Source organism: Candoia aspera, chromosome 18 (genome assembly GCF_035149785.1).
Source record: "Candoia aspera isolate rCanAsp1 chromosome 18, rCanAsp1.hap2, whole genome shotgun sequence".
NCBI lineage: Eukaryota > Metazoa > Chordata > Lepidosauria > Squamata > Boidae > Candoia > Candoia aspera.
The window spans coordinates 8,765,342-8,787,583 of NC_086170.1; the positions used below are offsets into that span (position 1 = coordinate 8,765,342).

The 22,242-nt window shown below is 49.2% G+C and overlaps 1 protein-coding gene across 2 annotated transcripts in view; it reads right to left on the bottom strand.

Moving 5' to 3' along the window:
* Positions 1-894: 894 nt before the first annotated feature.
* The window catches only part of ACOT7 (acyl-CoA thioesterase 7), a 54,918-nt gene continuing 33,570 nt past the window's right edge, over positions 895-22,242 (bottom strand). For both annotated transcript variants that reach the window (XM_063317724.1, XM_063317723.1), the window contains 3 exons: positions 17,990-18,106; positions 7,119-7,303; positions 895-1,496 (listed from right to left, as the gene is read on the bottom strand). In XM_063317724.1, the coding sequence (XP_063173794.1) occupies positions 1,392-1,496; positions 7,119-7,303; positions 17,990-18,106 (407 nt within the window). In that variant the 3' untranslated portion in view covers positions 895-1,391. The remainder of the gene's footprint in view (positions 1,497-7,118; positions 7,304-17,989; positions 18,107-22,242) is intronic.

A 22,242-nucleotide genomic window follows, 5' to 3' on the forward strand; every position in this document is an offset into this window, starting at 1 on the left:
CAAAGCCACCCCGCTGACTCCCGTTCAGCTTGGGACTAACTGTAATTCCAGAATCCTTCCAACTTCTGTGATTGATAAGCGAGGGGTTGGGCTAGATGGTCTCCTGTGCCTTTGATCCCTTTTTAACCGATCACTTCTCACTCTTTCAATGAGGTGGGCGGTGACAAAATTCGAAATACAAATAAACGAACAAAATTTGAAATTAGCTTCTGCCTTCAAGAGGATTGACCACCTTGTCCAATTTTGCAGGCAAACTTGGCACAGATCGTCTTAGTAAAATTTTGAAAAAGTCCTGTTCCCAGGTCAAGCCCATCTGCACCTCCTTGACAGCTCACCAGTTTTTGAGTGCAGCTTTCACACTCGTTGAAGATCCATGTAATATAATATATTTGCCCTCCAGGCTACTCTTTTCTAGCTTGCTAATCAGGACTGGGGATTTTGTCAAAGGCTTTTCTGAAACCAAGATATATTACGATGGCTACATTCCCCCAATCCATTACGGAAGTTACCCAATCCCCTCCCCCCGCCAAAAAATGGAAATAAGGTTAGCTGGATTTGTTCCTGACAAATCTGTGATGACTTCTAATAATCACTCCCTTGGTACGGAAACTCCCTGTGTAGTGAGATAGAGTCAATAGTCCATAGTTCCCTGAAGCTTGCTTTTGAAGATGGGAGTGCTCCTATCACTGGGCATTTCACCAGCTCCTTAGGATACGTAATGGCTTGGCCCAATCATCAGCAAGTTGCTTCAGTATCCTAGGGTGCAATCCATCTGGACGTTTGGACAAATTCTAGATCAGCAGGTCTTTTGATTAAACTCCCTTCAACCTGCTCTTCTGGGTGATGGAGCTGAGAGGAGTCAAGAGCCAGAGAACTGTTTCAAACCCACACGTCTCCGCTAAAGGCACCAAACCTTTATTTGCAATTGTCACTGAATAAATTAGGCACACGTATACATTTGCACGGATACATACACTGAAGATGGACGGAAGGGAGCAAGGGAGGACCCCTGAGCTCGAGATGGCCATCAAGAGAGGGCCTGGTGTTCATGGGCGTGAAATTAAAGCACGTGGTTAAGACGGTTCTTTCTCGAGCTGGACATTTCTACCCTCAACCTCAAGCATCTACAGAAACACCTGTCCGGCTGGTCCACCTGGCCCATCTCTGTTTTGTCCCAGGCTCAGCTATGTCCCCCCCAGCACGCCCTACGCTTCCTAAAATACCCACCGGGTAGCTACGATGATGACAGAGAACATGGGATAGGTTTTTGCTGGAAAGGAGAAGGTGATGGGCCCCAGGAGCTTGTCACACCGCCCCCCTCCAACTGGGTCTATGGAATGGTTTGTCAACAAACGGAATGACGATGTCTCTCATCCAGAAGTGGCCGAACGTCACTGCTGGGTCAGCGGCTGCATTTGTGCCTGGCGCTTGGCTTTCGTCTGAAGGTAACGGCCCTTCCCTTCTTCAAAACGTCGCCGCTCGTCCTCCGTTTCCATCTGCGGAGAAGAGAAAGGGGGGCAAGAAAGGAGGGGGGGTGTTGGCAGGGAGCCCACGTTCCCCACGCAGCAGGCCCGGGGACCGGATGGGCATCCTCTGCCCGCTGCCAGCTCCTTCCACTGAAATGGGGCTGACAGTTCATTCCCCCGACCAGAAGAACAAAGAAACGCAGAAGGACGGCTCTGATTTGCGGTTAGATCGGACGATGATCCCACAGTTGGGAGACTGTGTTTCGCCTTTTGGTCTATTGCTGTATTGATTTGTTTTACTCTGTTATCGTTTTTTTTTTAATTGGCTGGTCTGGATAAAGACATACGGCCACTACTGCCCACCGAATATCCTGAACTCCAGGAAAGGGCCAAAGTCTTTAAAAAGACCCCCTTTCTGCCCCACTCGGATTTCTTCACCGCCTGTAGAGCTGCGGGTCCTACATCCCACTCGCTCAAATGGACGGATTCCCCCACCAGGGGGTTAAATCTCGTGCTGCCAGGAGCATCTGGTTGACAGACGAAAGGGATCGTCATCGCTTGGGGCTTAATGGGAAACGGACAGGGAGCGCTGAGGCTGGTTATGCACCGGCTGGCCCGAGGCCCAGCAGCACGTGTAGATTGTTCACTTCCAAGCTGGCACAGTCGGTCCCGCGTGACATGAAGACTGGAAAGCTGGGCCCGCTTCTTGCAAGGCGGTGGGTGAACAAGCCGGACAGGTTTAGCGCAAACGGCCTGTTTGGATTGGCCCCCTTGAGAAGGTCCGGCAAGATGGTGCCCTGAAGCTGTGGAGAGTGACTTGCTGTGAGCTGCCACAAATTGGTGGCAAAAATATATTAATAATGGTTTATTATTTTATTATCCAAAACATCTGGAGCACCACTGGGACACCGTTGGCACTGACAAAATCACCACTGGGCAATTGCAAAAGGCAGCTTTGCTTGGCACAGCTGACACCCTGCAGCGATCCCTTTAATATTGTTAAACAACAACATCTGTCCATCCCAGGTCTTTGGGAAGGACTCGATGGGGGGACAAAATGGCCAAGCCCAGTCTAAACATCTGGCTGACTGTGTGAGGGGGCTGAGCTAGACCGTCCTTCAAGGTCTCTTCCAAGCATAATTGACTGAATGTATATGCCGCCCAACTCCCAGCATTATCACTAAGGGCAAGAATTAACTCGCTATCTAGGATTCAGCCCTATGGCTGAATTCAAAGTTTTTTTCCTTTCTCTATTTTTTCCTCCTCCTTATTAAGAAGGGAGAAACTTTCCTGCCTAGAGCAGAAGATTTGAGGATGACATCCAGGAAGGGCTCCGCGTTGGCATTCTCTAGGAATCTTTGTTTCTCCTCCCGGCACTTGACACCCCAAGGAGCTCGCCAGCTGTGTTTGGGCACTGCAGGCCGCTAAACGTTTGGAAGCCTCATTAACTGGGTGTTGAGCAGAGCCAAACATCAGGGCAGAGTCACTGGGTGGGGGGGACGATCTTCACGCAGATCCCCTCCCTGTTACCTCGAGCAGCAAGGCCTGTGCAAGCCCCAGGGCAGGCTGTGGGGGTGGGGCATGTTGGCCTTGCTTGGCAGAAGGGGAGGCCCGCTCTGCTCTGCGTCTCCTGGAAGCCCCAGCAGGGAATCTGGGAGACGGGCGGCCTCCTGCGGGGCTGCATGGGCACCTGGGCCCCAGAGGCAGAGACCGGGCATTAGGGCAAGGGAAAATCCCTCTGTTGGCAGGAGGGCAGCCACCGTATGGGAAGTAAAATGGGCCTTGGAGGACCAGCAGAATTGGGGAAGGGGAAGGATGGATGGATGGAGGGGGGAAGGAAGGAAGGAAGGAAGGAAGGAAGGGAGGGAGGGAGGGAGGGAGGGAGGGAGGGAGGGAGGGAGGAAGGAAGGAAGGAAGGAAGGAGACGGATGGGAGGGAGGGAAGGAGAGAGGGAGGGGATGGAGGATAAATGGATGGATGGATGGATGGATGGATGGATGGAGGGAAGGAAGGAGATGGATGGGAGGGAGGGGATGGATGGATGAATGGATGGATGGAAGGGAGGGAGGGAGGAACGGGAAGGATGGATAGATGGACGGATGGATGCAAGGAAGGAAGGAAGAGGATGGATGGAAAGAAGGACAGACGGAAGGAAGAGAGGGAGGGAGGGATGAAAGGGAGGGAGAAAGGGAGGGAGGGAGGGAGGGAGGAAGTATGTCCACTGAGGTATCATGGATTTCTTAAGAGTAAACCATGCACATCCAACTTTGCTTTTGGGGCAGAGGAGACAGACCCTGGATGGGATGTAACACGTAGCTTGGTTTAAGCCCAGTTCTTACATCCTTGTTGGACCATTGGTAAAGCATCAGCTGGGCCATTAACAGAAAGAGAGTGACTGGCTCCCTGGAAGCAACAGCGCCCCTCTGTTCTGGGTTAGTCAGACAGCATTTGGAATATCGGGGGTCCTTCTGGAAGCAGGCCACCGGCCACCAGGGTCGTAGGTGGGCAGCAAAATAAGCTCTTCACAAAGTGAGCTACGCTGGGCTTGGAGAAGGTAATTGAGAGGGTGAAATCGGACAGGGACCTTAATTAAGGCTCAGCTTCCGAGCTCAGTTTCCAGCCGACTGGGGGGTCCTCTCATCCAACCGGCGGTAACAGCTGGGCCTGAACACAAAATGCCTGGTTTGGGTGGGGGGCAAGCAAGCCTCAGTTTATGGTTTTGATGATTAGACCAGACGGATGATAGAGAGAGAGAGAGAAGGGTAAAACGATGCATCGTTAGAGGGAGAGGTTAAAATAGATTGTGCTTGTAACTGTGGCGAAGAATATCGGAAGCCGCTTCCTTCTATCTTTATGCCCCTTCTTTTCTTCCTTCTTTTTGTCTTTTCTTGCAATTTCTGATTTTCCCTTGCTTTCTTTCTTTTCCCCTTTCCCCTTATTTTATATTACTTTGTGTTAGTTTTTATTTTACTAGTTTGTGTTCAGTTTTTATTTTTATTCTGTACTGGTTTGTGGTAGTTTTTGTTTTATTAGTTTGTGTTCAGTTTTTATTTTTATTCTGTACTGGTTTGTGTTAGTTTTTGTTTTATTAGTTTGTGTTCAATTTTTATTTTTATTCTGTACTGGTTTGTGGTAGTTTTTGTTTTATTAGTTTGTGTTCAGTTTTTATTTTTATTCTGTACTAGTTTGTGTTAGTTTTTGTTTTATTAGTTTGTGTTCAGTTTTTATTTTTATTCTATACTAGTTTGTGTTAGTTTTTGTTTTATTAGTTTGCGTTTAGTTTTTATTTTTACCTTATATTAGTTTGTGTTAATTTTATTTTCTTGTTTAGTTTTTATTTTCTTGTTTAAAGGCTTTAATAATGTATGTATGTATGAAGATTAGACCGGACAGATGATAGAAAGAAGGGTAAAATAATGCACCGCTGGAGAGAGAGGTTAAAATATATTGTGCTTATATAATATATATAATGTATATATATGTGTGTGTGTGTGTATATATATAAAAAAGCAAGCAGATCTCCATTTTTGGCCAGAAGAGAAAGCTAAAGAAATATTGCTGAACCACTGGTTTGAAACTCCCAAAAAGCATTTGTGAGTTCCAGAAATTAAGCATTCCAGCTCTCTCCCCCAGGAAGACGTAACAGGGAAGAAACAACATGCTTGCACAGGGGAATACTGTGCTTCCAGTGGTGCTGGGGATTTAAGCAAAATATTAAATTCCTCTTTCTTTCCTCCTCCTTTTTGTCCAACTATCTATATATCTATATATTTATATCTACGTATACATATATAAACATACACACACACACACACCACGCAACCCCAGCCCCCAGCCCTCGATGCAACACCAAGGAAGATGAATGCGGCGGGGCATCAACAAGGCATAATGTATTAATTGAGGAATGGCGCTCGCGCACTCTCCCCCCTCCTGTGTCGTTTTTCTTGGCAAAGAGCAGCCAAGCCGCGATCGCTAAAAATAGATGGGAAGTAAAACCAACAATAGCAGGTAGGGAAAGGGGGAGGCCGGGGAGAGAGAGATGCTGACAAAACCCAGGAAATTCACGAGTCTGGAAACGCTTCGCTTAAGTTTGCCTCGATGCTTGCAGTTGAGAATGTAAACAGCAAACGGGGGCAGGTTTCTCCTAATCTTTGCGTTCCTGCAAAGGTGGATTTTGGGGGAGAGATGCTTGATGCTCAGGGGGCAAGCCGGGATATTGAGACAGATGGAGGCCAAATTTCAGAGAAAGGATGAAGACATTTTAGGAGGTGTCTGTCTTCGAGCCTTTTATCTAGGCAGTATTTTTCAAACCTGGCCACGTTGAGATGGGTGGGCTTCTTAAAACCCTGGCCTAGACCAACAGGTTTAGCAGGCGCAAAGCGAAGCCTGCTAAACCTATTGGATCGACGTGAAGCCAAATGGCATAAGCATCCATTGTCTTCAAGCTGGTCCTTAAGAAGTCTGAGGGAGCAGCTTGACGATGGGAAGGAGTCTCCGTTCCACCAGAGCTCCCAGGAGGACTGTGGGCGGGCGTGTCACTTTCTCTCGGCCCAACCAACCTCACGGGGTCGTCGTTGCTGGGGGGGAGTCAAGAGGAGACTCCCTCCTGCCCCTCAACTTCTTAGGGAAAAAGCAGGAGATAGGGGCACCCAGCAAATAGATCAAGAGCATTTTGCTAGCTAAGCAGAGGCCCCCGACTTACAACGTGGAGCTGCGCAGGACGCACCGTTCTGAACATGCAAGAAACTTGCTTAGTCTTTCCAAGCTTTGAAGCATCAGTCCAAAGGAGGTGCTGGGTGTTTTCATTAGAGATGTGCAAATCTCCTTGGCATCAAACCACAGACTGTGCTACTTTGGCCGATTTTGGCCTGGACCTGGACCCAAATCAGACTGAATTGTCTGTGATACGGACTGAAATGCTACTATTCCAAAAGAAGGGGCTTGGGGGCGTGGGAAATGCCAGGGACCAGTGGTTTCCTTGCAGTGATATGTGCCTAAGTCACTAAACTTCTTGAGGATGGGTTAATGGGTTTGCCCTGCATGTTGCAGAGGGTTGGACTAGGGGTCCCTTCTGGTTCCACAGTTCCGTGCTTCTAGGGGTGATGGGGCAACTAAGGTGAAAAAGGGAGCCTTCTGTGAGGGACAGCAGCTGAGGAGCGAGGAGGAGGAGGGAGGAGGAAAACGGAGCGGAAGGCAATGGGAAGATTGGAGAGGGTTGAGGAACATGGACTATGGAGCTGCTGAGACCATTACCATACGGAAAGAGCACACCGGCCTTGTGGTGCGGGGGAGATGAGGGGACCCACACAGCAACCTGTAAAATCCCTGGGAACAACCCAAATATTCTACATTTTGGTTTTGCTGAACCAGTCCATACTGGCTTGGCAGATCTTCTGGAATGTGATGGGTGTTTGCAGGTTGAAAGCCAAACATCTTTGGGGTTTTGCACCCCATCCCACCCACCCCCGTTTGATGAAACAAGGCCCTGAAAGCTAGCTGGAAACTCGGGAGCAGAGATATAATGTTTGCTTTAAAACACTTCCCACCAGCAGCATGACAACGGGCCTCTTGCAGACTCCTAGCCCTCTGGCGTCTTACAGGAAAGGGCGCCCCACAAAGGGGGGCAACTGCAGACCCAAAAGGTCGACTTACCACCAGCTGCGGGACCGGGAGCGGCCTTCCCTCCTTGCTTAGGGAGACGTAGGTGAAAAATGCACTGACCGCCCGGTACCGTTCCTGGGCCTCACCCACGAAGTGGTCGGCGTCGACGAAGACTTCAATTTCCATGGACTTGTTGCTCGTGAAAGTCATGCGGCCAGAAATGGTGATCACGCTCCCTGCGGGACAGAGAGGACATGGTGAGCGAGGGGCAACGTCGTAAAGGCCAACCGAGTTTGAACGTTCAGGGGATCGGGTTCAACCGGCAACGCTCTCTCTGGTTATCGGCAACTCTGAGTAAAGGGGCTGCATGGAAAGATAAGGATTACAGATAGTCCTCACTTAACGACCACAATAGGGACCTGAAAACTGGCTGTTAAGTGGTGTGGTTGCTAAGTGAATCACCACACGGCCAGACCCAATTTTACAACCATTTTTACGATGGCCGTTAAGTGAATCACGGGCCGTTAAGCGAGTCACCGTGGTTGTTAAGCAAATCCAGCTTCCCCGATGGATGTTTTTTGCCGGGAACCAGCAAAAAAAAGTTGCAGGTCACAATCACGTGACTGCAGGACACCGCAACTGGTCGTAAATGCGAGCCGGCTGCCAAGTCCCCAGTCACATGGGGGTGGTGGGATGGTTTGCAACAGTCGTAAGTGTGTGCGCAGGTCGCAAAGCACTTTTCCCGAGGCCGTCGTAACTTTGGACTGCCGTTAAACAAACGGTCGTTAAACGAGGACGACCTTAAAAGCAACCCCCCTTAACAACGGGGTCCCCAGAGACATTTTCAGAGAATAACAACAGGACGTGACACAAGTGTAGATGGGCATTTCCAGAAGGATTATGGTTGGTGAAGGTTCAGAAGAAGACCAAAAAGATGACAAGGATGAATGTCCTCAGAGGAACTTGAGACGTTCAATCTGAAGAAAGGCTACGTTCAGGCGTGCAAAGGGAAGCGACGGGCAGGATGCTCACAAACCCATCCCCACAGCCACAGCAACCAGGATCAGAAATAACAGATACACATCGTGCCTTCCTAGATTTTGCTGACGTACCCGGAACAAATACTTGGTGATCAGATCTCTCCAGGAGTGGAAGAGTCTACCTAGGGAGGCAGTGGGATTCTCCATCTCTGGAGGTTTTTAAGAAGAGGCTGGGCAGCCCCTTCTCATGGCGGGTCGAATGGGCTTCCCGGCACACGGCAGAGGGGTGGACTAGATGACCCTTGGGCTCCCTTCCAATTTATTTATTTCAATTCTATAGCTGCTTGTCTCAACAAGCGACTCCACACAATTTGCCATGCCACAATTCCGAAGGCTGCAGATCAGAGTTGCGTGGAAAACTTCAGAAAGCCAGCTGCCCGGCACTAACGTTTCGGGACAAAACAAGGTGCCACCGCCCTTTTGACGTCCTCCACCCGATTTGTGGGCAGGGACATGGGGGGGGGTGTTTTCTCCGAATTCCTCGGCTATTTCCCAAGGGGCACCCCAACTTAAAAAAAAGGGGGGGGGATTTCTTCCCTGGGGATTGAATGACCGCTTGGAAAGCCCAGGAGACCACAGATTAACTAGAGAAGAATTGAAGTCCAGACTTTCACTCATGTCCCCTTGTCGCATCTGTCAGAGTGTGCTGGAAAGCGTTTGGCCTGAGAGATCAGACAAATCACACACCAGGCATTTCTATAAAAATAAATTCATTTACAGAAAGCACAAAAACATATTTACAAGCTGTGCATTCACACACGCTCAGAGAGGACTGAGCTGCAACTGGGCTGGCAGGCTACGAAAGCGAAACTAAAAACAAGTCCAGGCAAGTTCCTCCCCCAGGCAATGCAGCTTTAACACCCAAAGTGAGGACAATTAAGTTCGACCTCTTCACCCTGCCGATACTTAAGGAAGTACTCAATCACCATGGTGACCTAGTGGCTTGGTCCATGCAAAAACAAAGGAATGCCAACAGCATCTCCCATCGACCACAAATCCTTCCTTCCGCCGTCCAAGGATTTCTACAGCTCGTCAAATTGAACAAGAACAGGCTGGGGGGGGGGATACAGATGTTTCTGCCTGGCACAATTTCAGAAAAAGGCTCGTGATAAGCTGCAGGTCCAGTCTGGGCTCCGAAGAGGTCTACCCTGTGCAATATGAGGTTGTGTTCCAGTTGGCCAGGCTGGGGGACCTCTTCCCTTGTATCTCCAAATCCAGGACACACCACACTGACACACACATACACACACATAGACAACTTGGGACTGCCTGGCCTGCTCTGCTATGCCCCAGAACAATTTTCACACTCGCTCTGACATAGACGGGATATCTCCTTTCTTTTCGGGTTCCGTCCACTCAGTTTTAGGATGGGGAACGAGGGAGCCAACTCGAATCTACCACCGTCCTTTTGAAGCCGAAGAAGAGAGGACGGGAAAATGAGGTGTTTCTCCCACATCACCGCAATGGAACACGAACACCTGATCAGCTTTGACGTTAAGGAGAGAAACAGGGAGTTACAGCCGCTGTGATCAATCATTTCGAGCCATTTTTGGGACGGGAATTGAGGAAATTGAGTGCTTCACGCAGAAGGCAAACAAAGGGATCTCGGCACAAAAGAGCTTCCCACTTTTCTGCGATGGGGTGGGAAAGAAAGATCCTTCCCGCAAAGCCACCATACTCCAACTGTGAAGAGGGATGACTAGGCATAAGACGTCAGCTGAGTCCCACCTGGAGGGATCTAACCTAAATTAAAACTCAGCTGTTCGATGGGCGGAGTTCACACACAACACCCCACCCTCCCCAAAGCATTAAGCCAAGGTAACATCTCAGCAAGCTTAACATCTGGGCTAAGTCTTGAACTGACCTAACGAAACATGTTTTGTAAACCTAGACAAAGGAGGAGCAGAATACAGGTAGTCCTCGACCTACGACCACAATTGGGACTGGAACTTCCATCGCTAAGCGAGTGATGCCCGATTTTATGATCTTTTTTGCCACGGCTGTTAAGCAAATCACTGTGGCCATTAAGCGAATCATGTGGTTGTTAAGTGAATCTGGCTTCTCCCATTGACTTTGCTTGACAGAAGCCAGCTGGCAAGGTCACAAAGGGCAATCTTGTGACCCTGGGATGCTGCAACCATTGTAAATACATGCCAGTCACCAAGCACTTGAATTTTGATCACATGACCGCAGGGATGCTGCGAAGGTTGTAAGTGCAAGGACCAGTCTCAAGTCACTTTTCCCAGTGCCGTCGTAACTTCGAACCATTGCTAAATGAATGGTCGTAAGTTGAGGGCTACCTGAAATACCTTGTCCATTTGGATTGTCTTTATTTGCACTGGATGCTTAATCCCAGAGGAAAATACACGGTACAAAAACTGGACCTTTTTTCCCATGAAAAGCTCCCTTTATGGAATGACCCTGGATTGAAAAATAGCCAGTATATTCATTCTTCAGTAGACTGGGCTTGTCATAAAATTAGTTTGGAATTAGCAGACAATTTATGTGCCTTTTAACTTGATTCTTATTATAGCAGGCAGAAATGCATAGAATAGCGGTAGGAAGGGAATAATTAAATATGTTTTATCTTTTGGAGGGAAGAAAGATGTTTAGGAGGTTTATATGATTTTTTTTTCTTGATTTTAATATAAGGGGGAGGAGTAACTGTACTTAGTGATTTTTATTACGTGTTAAAGTGGAATGATCTATAGAAACAATGTGGTGTTTTGGTTTAATATAGAGTAAGAGATTGATTATGGAAATTTTGTATATCCTTGCTGTTAAAAGTTGGAAGCCACATCTTTCTGTAAATTAAAAAAAAGATCTTTTGTGTTTCTGCACTTCTTTAGATTTTTTCCCTTTCTTTGTAGTTTTTTGCTTTTTTGTGGTTTTTATTCTTTTCTTGAAACCTAATAAAATTTACTCAAAAAAAAACAACCTTTGGAACACCTCAGTTCTGATTAAGCGGTTTTTAAAGCTTTTGTCGAACTTAAAACAGGCTGTGGCCGAACACCTAGTGTCTGGCGGTGAATTTAAATGCCAATTTATTCACTCCGGATGCAATTGCTGCTTCAGAAATTCCACATTTGTTAAATGTTTTGGAAGACTCCACCGAGGCTCCTAAGCCAGCAAAAAGCTGAACAAAACTGGGTCCAGTACGTCAACTTTGCAACAATGAACTTGAAACTCCCGTCCTGGAAAACAGCGGATCGAGTTTTCCTGTTGGACGAAAGGTCAAGGAAGAAGACTTCTCAGCAAATTTGGGTTTGTTTGTTTTGGGATGTAATTTCCAGCCCATCAATTGAATCCCTGGAACTAACACCCCCACCCAACTCTCTGCATATTGCTATTATTTTAGTAGGATTACCAACATGGCACGGTCCAGCTTCCTACATTAGTATTAATCAGCCAACTAATGTCAGACGTGGGTGAATCTTCATCATGCCTTAAGCTTTGACCCAAGTGGGGTCTGTTTGTCACGTTTTTAAATTTAATTTGCTCAAAAGTGGAGAGAACATCTTTGAAAGGGTAGGGCGGGGTGGGGTGGGGGAAAGGTGGGTGGGTAGGGGCATTTCTCCCCAAAAGACTGCATCAAGCACCTTAATACTAATTAAATTAATTAATTAATTGGGAATAATTAGTTATTTTGATTTTAATTAAGATTTCAATGCTAAGCACGCATCTTTTGAGTGTTGATTTCTAAGGGGGGCAGTGCGCCACCCCCGATGATCGTTTTCGCACCAAATTTTGCCAATGCACCTTAAGGCTGCCGTCAGCTGCGCAACAGCTTAACCTGCCTTGAGCTTATAATGTATTATTCACTGGGTCGGAATGCAGCGTTTTCGTTTCTTTTATGTTATAATCGGTTTGACCCACTATTAGCAGCATCCTTTGCCCATTTGCCCTTTCATTATCCGTCTCAGCGGGTCCCGTTCTGGCACTCGGAGAAAAAAACACCAGCTTTCTGAATGCGGCCATTAACAGGAGGCCACCGAGGGCTGCCAAGCGCCCTGCTTTGAGATGTTTACCCGTTATCCTCCGTCGACTAATAAATGTGGATCAGTCAGTTATTTCTGCTTATTGAACCGAAGCCCCGAGCTGCGGTTTGCGGACTGCGGTACCCAGTTGGCCATTTTGAAGCGTGCGGTAGGGGAAATGAACCGGTTAGCGGCTCTCCTCTGGGGAGACACCCCCTTTACCGGCTGCCTTCTCCAGCTTGGGGACAAAGCGCCCTACTGAGGGGGAGATAAAGAGGGAGAGGAACCACATTAGGCCTTTTTTCTCCTGCATTTTCCTGTCCAAAGCCCCCAACGGCATCACAACGGTATAAATTTGGAGAGGAGGCGGCAAATCCCCCGTCCGTGTAATTTTGAAGGCAGCTGTAAAAGCTGTCCACCCCAGTGGTTTGCAGCTGGTGAGCTGTCATCGGCAATTACGGCTTCCCGTGCTCCCCCCCCCATGTGTGGGTGTGGGCGCGAGACAGCCAGAGGAGGAAAACCTCTGTGCCGCTCAGGTTGACAAAACAACGTGGGGCCCTGGGAGATGGAAGGAGGGTGGCCAGAAGATGCTGCAGCGGTGCGTCATCGTCGTGATGTGGGATGGCTAAGTAGAGGCCCGGGGACTGAAAAGTGGGGGGCAGAGATTTAAATGCCGGAGCAAGGGAAACGCGCTCCTGGATCTAAGAGAGGGAGAGGGAGGAGGGGAGAGCGGATCCCAAACCACTGCATCGAGTTGTGAACACAAGACTCGAGACACAGCTCTGTGGGGTGACAGAAATAGGCAGCAGGGCCACTGAGGGTGGTGGGTTGGGCTAGTCAGTTAGGTCCATCCTCCAACCCATCTGTCCACCCTTCCATTCATCCATCCTTCCTTCCTTCTATCCACATATCCTCCATCCATCCTTCCTTCCTTCCATCCACATATCTTCCTTCCATCCATCCTTCTATCCATCCACATATCCATCCATCCTTCCTTCCTTCCTTCCTTCCTTCTATCCACATATCATCCTTCTTTCCTTCACATATCTTCCTTCCTTCCTTCCTCCACATATCTTCCTTCCTTCCTTCCTCCACATATCTTCCTTCCTTCCTTCCTTCCTTCCTTCCTTCCTTCCTTCCTTCCTTCCACATATCTTCCTTCCTTCCTTCCTTCCTTCCTTCCTTCCTTCCTTCCACATATCTTCCTTCCTTCCTTCCACATATCTTCCTTCCTTCCTTCCTTCCTTCACATATCTTCCTTCCTTCCTTCCTTCCTTCCTTCCACATATCTTCCTTCCTTCCTTCCACATATCTTCCTTCCTTCCTTCCACATATCTTCCTTCCTTCCTTCCTTCCTTCACATATCTTCCTTCCTTCCTTCCTTCCACATATCTTCCTTCCTTCCTTCCACATATCTTCCTTCCTTCCTTCCTTCCTTCACATATCTTTCTTCCTTCCTTCCTTCCTTCCTTCCTTCCTTCCTTCCTTCCTTCCTTCCTTCCTTCCTTCCTTCCTTCCACATATCTTCCTTCCTTCCTTCCTCCACATATCTTTCTTCCTTCCTTCCTTCCTTCCTTCCTTCCTTCCTTCCTTCCTTCCTTCCTTCCTTCCACATATCTTCCTTCCTTCCTTCCACATATCTTCCTTCCTTCCTTCCACATATCTTCCTTCCTTCCTTCCTTCCTTCACATATCTTCCTTCCTTCCTTCCTTCCTTCCTTCCTTCCTTCCTTCCTTCCTTCCTTCCTTCCTTCCTTCCTTCACATATCTTCCTTCCTTCCTTCCACATATCTTTCTTCCTTCCTTCCTTCCTTCCTTCCTTCCTTCCTTCCTTCCTTCCTTCCTTCCTTCCACATATCTTCCTTCCTTCCTTCCTTCTATCCATCCACATATCCATCCATCCTTCCTTCCTTCCTTCCTTCCTTCCCATATCTTCCTTCCTTCCTTCACATATCTTCCTTCCTTCCTTCCTTCCTTCCTTCCTTCCTTCCTTCCTTCCTTCCTTCCTTCCTTCCTTCCTTCCTTCCTTCCTTCCTTCCACCCAGATATCCATCCATCCATCCACCTTATCCCTCTTCTGCAGCTGATCTTGAGCCAATGTACAATCAAATCACATTTATGGTGTCATAGGTTTCTCTGCAGCCTTTCCAGACACGGGCTAAAACTGTGAACCTTCCAGAGGTTAGACTTCCTGAAAGAGAAAGGGTTTTGCATCCTTCTCAGCTCAGGAGATTTTAAGACGACACGGAATCCAAGACAGACGCTGCAGACCAGCCCTTGGTAAAGTCGTAGTGAACGCCTTGGAAAAGGTGCTGTGGTTTGTCTGCAGCCAGCAAAGATCAGAAAAGTGCTGGCAACGGCATTCCCTGTGACCTTCTTTGGAAGTGAAAGTTGGACTCGGAAGCAGCAGGACAGAAAGAGCATTGATGCTTTTGAACTTTGGGGTTGGAGAAGACGCCCGAGAAGACCATGGACAGCCAAGAAGACAAGCCAGTGGATCTTTGAACAAATCAGTCCAGAATTCTCACTCCATGACCAGGCTCAGATTAGCCTAGTCTGGACACGTTATGCGAAGATTCAGCTGTAATAATGCTGTTTTGCGTTAAAGAAACATTGCAAGCACCTTCCATAACATTAGCTAGATTCCAATGGACAACAACACTAACACACACACACACCTTCCAAGAAAATATTCTTCCAGGCGGAGCAAAGGTTTAAGTTGGACGCTACGGAATCAGGACCCTGGAGAGTTCTCCGCTGGCCTCGACTGCACAGCCAGGACTACGAGGACACCTCGAGCAATCTGGGTGAATCCCCCGTTTCTCTCATTCTCTCCATCTTCAGTTCGGTCCATCAGACCGAGAAGTTTTGGAAGAGACCGCAGGAGGGCGCATCCCCATTTCCGGGCAGGTTTCTCCGCATGCAGGTAGTCTGCTCCACGGGGACCCTTTGAAAAGCAAGGGTCCCGTGGGTGGCCCCCTCTCCTTTTCCTTAATGTAAGGGTCACTGCACAGGCCACACCCCTTTTGCGCTGCAGAGGGCAGGGCAGAATTTGGCAGAGTCTGGACTTTGGTGTGGAGAACGTGCATAGGAGTGCAAATCAGGGCAAGGGTGCGTGACAGGGGGAATTCAGCCAACTTCCTTGCCACGCCTGCCCTGGGATCTGGAATCGATTCCCTTGAGCGCGACGCTCTCTCCTTCAGCCTGCAGAGTTGTTGGCTGTGATTGAAAAAGAGGCAAGAGGGAGGGGCCAAAGAGGGAGGCCCTACTGTAATACAGCAGGAGCTGAACAGCCCCGTCTACTGGATGCTTGGGTTTCGGCATGGGGCATTATGTGGGGGAGCCGGGTTAGTTTATAGGAGCAAAAAATTAGATTTTTCCTCCCTGACTAATACGTTTTATTAAAAGGTATACAGGTAGCCCTCGCTTAACGACCACAATTGGGCCTGGAATTTTGGTTGCTAAGCAAAGCGGTCATTAAGCAAATCCGACCCGGGTTTACGACCTTTTTGCAGCGGTCATTAAGCAAATTAAATTATTAAATTAAATTAAATTAAATTAAATTAAATTAAATTAAATTAAATTAAATTAAATTAAATTAAGCAAACCACATGGTCGATAAGCGAATCATGTAGTTTCCCCATTGATTTTGCTTGCCAGAAGCCAGCCGGGAAGGTAGAAAACGGCGATCATGTGATCATAGGACGCTGTGACAGTCACAAAAGCGAACTGGTTGCCAAGCGCCCAAATCGTGATCATGTGACTGTGGGATGCTGCAATGGTTGTGTGAGGACTGCTCATAAGTTGTTTTCTTCAGCTCTGTTGTAAGTCAGAACCGTCACTAAATGAATGGTTGTTACGTGAGGACTATCTGTAAATACATGCCAGTTGCCAAGCGCCTAGGTTTTGATCATGTGACTGTGGGAATGCTGCGACAGTCACAAGCGCGAGAACCGGTCGCAAGTCACTTTTTTCAGTGCCATTGTAACTTGGAACAGTCACTAAATGAATGGTCATAAGTCGAGGACCGCCTGCCTATTGCTTTGAAGGAAAGCTTGCTGCAATTCTTTTAACCCCCTCCTGTTCTCCTCCATAAATTTGCTGAAGAGACTGCAAGAATTCTGTCTGGAAAAGAATTAATTTTTGGTTCTAGGCAGCTGCCAGAGGACGGGTCATCAGACTCAGCGGCTTCTTCCAATTTCCAGGGATCTCCAGGTTTTCCAACTCCGGCAAGGACACAAAGGGATGGCATCCGATCCCTGGGGTCTGCACATGTTGTCCCCCACCCTCCAATGTTTGCCCCCAGACACAAAACCCAAATCAGCCGTTTCTCTGTCCCTCCTGCTGTAGATAAGACTTGTCTGCGTGTGAATGGAATTTGCCTTTTATTTCTGGCCCGTAGTTTTTTTAATTTGCTTTAAACCCGGAACTGAGGGGCGATGCGAGCAGACCGGACCTCTCTGAAGCCTTTGGATTCCAATTTCAAGCCTCAGGAATTGCAACGGAAAGGAACGAGGTTTAACAGTGAATTTGTTTCCTCTTCATTCTTTTACGCCTGGCGGCTCCCTTTCGCGAAGCCGAGCCCAACCCGCCTCTTGGCTTTATGTCCCTCTAGATGGGACATGGGAATCTCCCTGCCTGGAAACATGTAGCGTGCAGGCCAGAAGAAGGCAGCTAGTGAAGTCCAGCCTCTAGCAACAAATATCTAGCAGCTTGAGAAAAAGCGAAAGAAAGGGGTGGTCAGGAAGCAAAAAAGGGTCTGGGTGTCCTCGCCCCAGCTTTGCTTCAGCCCCACCCAGCACGCAGCCCCCGATGGACTTTGAGGAAGTTCAGCCCTTGATGGATGAATGAAAAACCCTGCCTGTTGTAGACAATGTGGGTGTCACGAGTACGGATGGTGAGCGGGAGGGGGCCCCTATCCAGGGGGGAAAATGCATGCGTAGCTTAGAGGCTTTGAACTGTCCTTCGAAGAAACTCAGAGCAGGCCCGCCTTGAGTTTGGGGCTTTATCTCTCTGGGTTTCCCACGCTCCTTCAGCATGACCAGCGATCAACATAAATGGGCACATCAAAGCATGGGAAATAGTAGGTTTTTGTGGGACGGTAACTGTCGCAGGCCAGTTTGCAAGGCTGCGGAAGTATATTGCCATATTACTCGTGCACGTCGGCCCGTTTTTTTCTCTGCAGGCTCCCCCGGTTTCCATCTGAAGTACATGGTGGACATGGGCTTCCTGAAGCCCGGCGAGCACCACTGGTTTCTCCAGTACCTCGCCCAGAATGCCCTGCAAATAGATGTCTGGGACGGAGACTCCTTGCTTCTGGTGGGATCTGCCGCTGTGAAGCTGAAGGTAGGTGGGGAACGGCCTAGTGGACTTCAGAGAGAGAAGGTGCCTTGTGTTTGGGAGTGGGGCAGGCGACTGGTTGCACAGTCTTGAGGTTTGACCCAAGGGGGCAGCCTTGAGGAGGGGGCCTGGAAGGGAGCGGTCACAAGAAGTATTTTGAGATGCAGTTCCAACCCTACCCTTTTGTCTACTAGAGCAGTTAATAAACACTAGAGACGAATTCCTTGTCTCAGCGTGGATTTTTGCTTAAGTTAGGACATCAATCCTACCAAACTGAAGGAGCGTGGGAAACCCAGACAGATAAACCCCAAACTCAAGGCGGGTCTGTTCTGGGTTTCTTCGAAGGACAGTTCAAAGCCTCTAAGCTGCGCATGCATTTTCCCCCCTGGATAGGGGCCCCCTCCCGCTCACCATCCGTACTCGTGACAGCGGGACCTCGTCTATCTCAACTAGACCCAACCTTTTTGGGGTCCTCCTGGATCACCCCCTTGGCGACGCAGCCAGACACGGGTGCACCCTGAGGGAAACGTTCCCCTTCCTGCAAGGCTGTGCGGCCCACTGCCTACCTTTTCTAATCTTCTCGTGGAAGTTGATGGCGTCCACAGAGGCGGTCACGATGTTGGTCTTGCAGTGCCGGGCGGCAACGATGCCGGCTACTTCGTCCATGAGTTTCATCGTCACGCCTGGGGAGGGGGGGAAAGAGCCGGGATTAATGGAGGCCGCCCCCCGCAAGGGGTCCCTGGGCTGGCGAGCTCCGACCACGAAAGAGGATTAGGGGGTGATCAATATAGGCATCCAAGGGGGCACATCTCCAGGTGATGGACGTTCAACCTCTGCCTGAACGTTAGCAGGGACTCTTCCGAGTCTTCTAGAACGCTTCTCCAGGAATGTATTATTTTGCACTCGGCCCTCGGAGAGAATGGAGGTGGGGGGGCGTCTTCTGGGCATCTTCCAAAAGCCTCTTCCTTCCCTCCTTCCTTCCTCCTTCTCTCCTCCCTCCCTCCTTCCCGTCCCTCCCTCTTTCTCTTTCTCTTTTCCTTCTTTCCTCCCTCCTTCTCTCCTTCCTCCCTCCCTCCCCCTCCCTCCCTCTTTCTTTTCTTTCTTTCTTTCTTTCTCCCTCCCTCTCTCCCTCCTGTCCCTCCCTCTTTCTCTTTCTCCTCTTTCTCTTTTCCTCCCTCCCTCCCTACCCCCCTCCCTCCCTCCCTCTTTCTTTTCTTTTTCTTTCTTTCTCTCTCTCTCTCTCTCTCTCCCCCTTCCTTCCTTCCTTCCCTCCTTCCTTCCTCCTTCTCTCCTCCCTCCCTCCTTCCCATCCCTCCCTCTTTCTCTTTCTCTTTTCCTTCTTTCCTCCCTCCTTCTCTCCTTCCTCCCTCCCTCTTTCTTTCTTTCTCTTTCTTTCTTTCTCCCTCCCTCTCTCCCTCCTTCTCTCCTTCCTGTCCTTCCCTCTTTCTCTTTCTCTTTCTCTTTCTCCTCTTTCTCTTTTCCTCCCTCCCTCCCTCCCTCCCTCCCCCCCTCCCTCTTTCTTTTCTTTTTCTTTCTTTCTCTCTCTCTCTCTCTCTCCCCCTTCCTTCCTTCCTTCCCTCCTTCCTTCCTCCTTCTCTCCTCCCTCCCTCCTTCCCGTCCCTCCCTCTTTCTCTTTCTCTTTTCCTTCTTTCCTCCCTCCTTCTCTCCTTCCTCCCTCCCTCCCTCTTTCTTTCTTTCTCTTTCTTTCTTTCTTTCTCCCTCCCTCCCTCCCTCTTTCTTTCTTTCTCTTTCTTTCTTTCTTTCTCCCTCCCTCTCTCCCTCCTTCTCTCCTTCCTGTCCCTCCCTCTTTCTCTTTCTCTTTCTCCTCTTTCTCTTTTCCTCCCTCCCTCCCCCCCTCTTTCTTTTCTTTTTCTTTCTTTCTCTCTCTCTCTCTCTCTCTCCCCCTTCCTTCCTTCCTTCCTTCCTTCCTAAACTGTGACACACTCAGACTCACCCAAGGGGCCACGTCCTTGGCACAACGGCCAATCTGGCCTGAGAAATGAGTAAGCGGTTAGTATAGACTAAAACCGACGCCAAACAGGAAGACCAATTTCAAATCTAGAGATAAGAAGACTGCAATGTTTTCAACTCGGTTGGAACCCCAAGGGAGACTGGACACCCCCATCTCCTTATCTATCTCGGACTAGCCTTCTCCAACAGCACCCCCCAATCACCAGCCAAAGCAGCCAATATTCCGTTGGCTGGGGACAACGGGTACAGACTCCAACCTATCCGGAGGGCCTCCAGTTCAACGCCGCACAAGCGGCTTGCCAGTGGCAGTGTGAGATCGCTCAGAAGGGGTGCGGGAGCCCCAGATCAGATCTAAAAGCAACGCCTGGGCTTCCTGACGACCCCAGATCCCCTCCAGATCGAATGCTTGCTCACTCGGTCTTCCCTCTTCCTCGGCCCTTCCGCCCTCAGCAGCTGCTGGGGGAGGAACGGAACATTCTCGCAAGGCCACTGAGTCAACCCCAGGTAGATTATTCTGAAAAGAGGCTGCAATTTTGCCAGTTTGCACTTTTGCAAGGTGCCCCTTAACATTCCTCTCTGTGCCAGGATGACATGCCAGGGTGCTGTTCCCACCAGAGCTTATAGGGAAGGGGGGGGATCAAACTGCATGCTTGGCAGAGTTAGAAGGAAAAGATGCTTGCAGAATACAATTAATTATACATCACTGCCTTCTGCAAATTCAGTGCGAGATCTAACCCCCTCTACCAAGCGTCAAGGCTAGTCCCACTAACGGGAAGAGAACAGCTGCTAAAAATAGCACAGCCAACACACACTCGCAACAGCCTTTGTCGCTCAGGCCTTGTCTTAATAAAGCAGCAGGATCCAGAGGGGGAAAAAACATCTGACGTCTTCCTAACACAATCAACGGGACCAGAGGGGCACCCCAGAGGCGAGGGATCCTGTGGCTCTTCAGCCGTTGCGCTAACCCCGTTCCTGCAATCAAGAATTCAGAATTAATTCTGCCTAGACGCCCTAAGCAGCCTCGTCCACGGGGACGTCTGAAAAATGAAACCTGGGAGCTGAATGGCCAATGGACTGGGGCCGCTGTTTTGCAATCGTTCCTGTGGAATTACGCTCATTAACTACAGCCAGTGTTGGGTCAAGCCCCACGCGGCCGGGCAGGATTGAGGAAGCAAGGAGAACGCAGATTTTGACACGGGACCTTCCCTGTGCCAGCGCTGGGATGAACCCAGGCTCGCGCAAACAGCAAAAGGCGTTTCCCACCCTTGTTTATAGCGAGGATGTTAATTCGGAGTCTCTCAGAATGATGTGAAATGCTCCTGCCCAAGTTCCTTGTCACCTGGGCTGAACAGCCATTTAGAAGAGTGAGAAAGATGACCTTGGCAGAGACAGGCCAGGTCCGTTACCAAAGCTAGAAAAATCACGGCTTATGCCCAAAACAAGGAAGTGCGTGGAAGCGGCTCAGATAGACACCTCTCTTATTCACATGAGTATAAGGGGGGGGGGGGGTGGAGGCACAGCATAATCAGACTTGCAAGATTCTATTATTAGAATAAAATTAGTCTTACAAGGAGCTGATTCTTGGCCTGGTCTACCTGCTGGGGCTGACTTGCCAAGAGATTCCCCCCCGCATCTCCTGATTATTTAGGTATTCTTTCCCTTCCATTCCTTTCCCAGCCTGCCCCACATCTTTCACAGCAGCGTCTTGCAGCCATTTGTTTTAGGCATCAACTCTTATTGATGGCAACGGGATCCTCAATGTAAGCGGGGTGGATCGCTTCGTTTTTCTGAAGGGTCATTGCCCATCTGAGATCTGGGGTGGGGGTGATCATCTCTCTCCCAGAACAATTTGCTCCCAGTTCACACTCAGCGCACCTCCTCTGGTGCCCACCAGGCCGTAAGCATGAGCTTGCCAGAGACAAATGAAATGGCATTAACCCTGGTTTTCCAGTGGGGGTCTGAGGCTCAGCTGTGGGCCAGATGAAGGCAGGCAATTAATTACTTAAGGAGTTAGGACCTACTGGTTAGCAGCAGTAACAGCAGGGATGATGCAAAACCCAGGCAGAGTGTGTGAGCTGGGCTGGGCATGGAATTAAGGATTACTTTGGGGATTCAGACCTCGTAACTGCTCGTGAATGGTAGAAATCAGCAGACGTTGGATATTATCCTGGGCATCAACTGAGCAATATGGGCAGAACTGCAGCCAAGGGTAGATGAACTGGGGAGAAGAGAGATTTGGAGGAGCCCGTGTGGGCTGAGCCCTTTGAGGTAGGCCAGGTCAAGAAACAGATACTATAAGAAACTTTGGAACTCTATTGATATAGGCTACAAAAACGGACAGCTTCTTCCTTTCCCTCCCTCTTATACGTCAGCCTTCCCAGGTAGATCAGACAGGAAACACGACCAGATGAGCTAATTCTACTTTATTGTAAAGCTACATTGACAGAATCCTGCAAGTCTGAAAGGACATCTCTCCCTTTGTCTCCTTTACAGCCCGAGAAACTAGGGGGGGGGGGGTCCCTTCCGAGCCTCTTTCTCCCTCCATTATGCAGCTGCAGGCTCAGCTGCCTCTTATCTGACCATTCCCTTGGCAGCATCTCTTCACCCCAGGCTGTGGCTCACAGCACTGGCATTCAAAGAAGCCTCTCTTTGAATTTGCCATTCAAGAAGCTCTTGGCCACAATATCAAGTTGTGGGACTGGGATGAAAGCCCTGGGGTTCTCTAGACTATTGCCAGACAGCGGTTTCCAGTCTGGCTGGTGGAGAGGAATCCTGGGAGATGTAGTTCAACAGCATCTGCTGGGGTGTGGTTTCCCCCCCATATCAGCTTGGCCATTGGAGAAGAGAT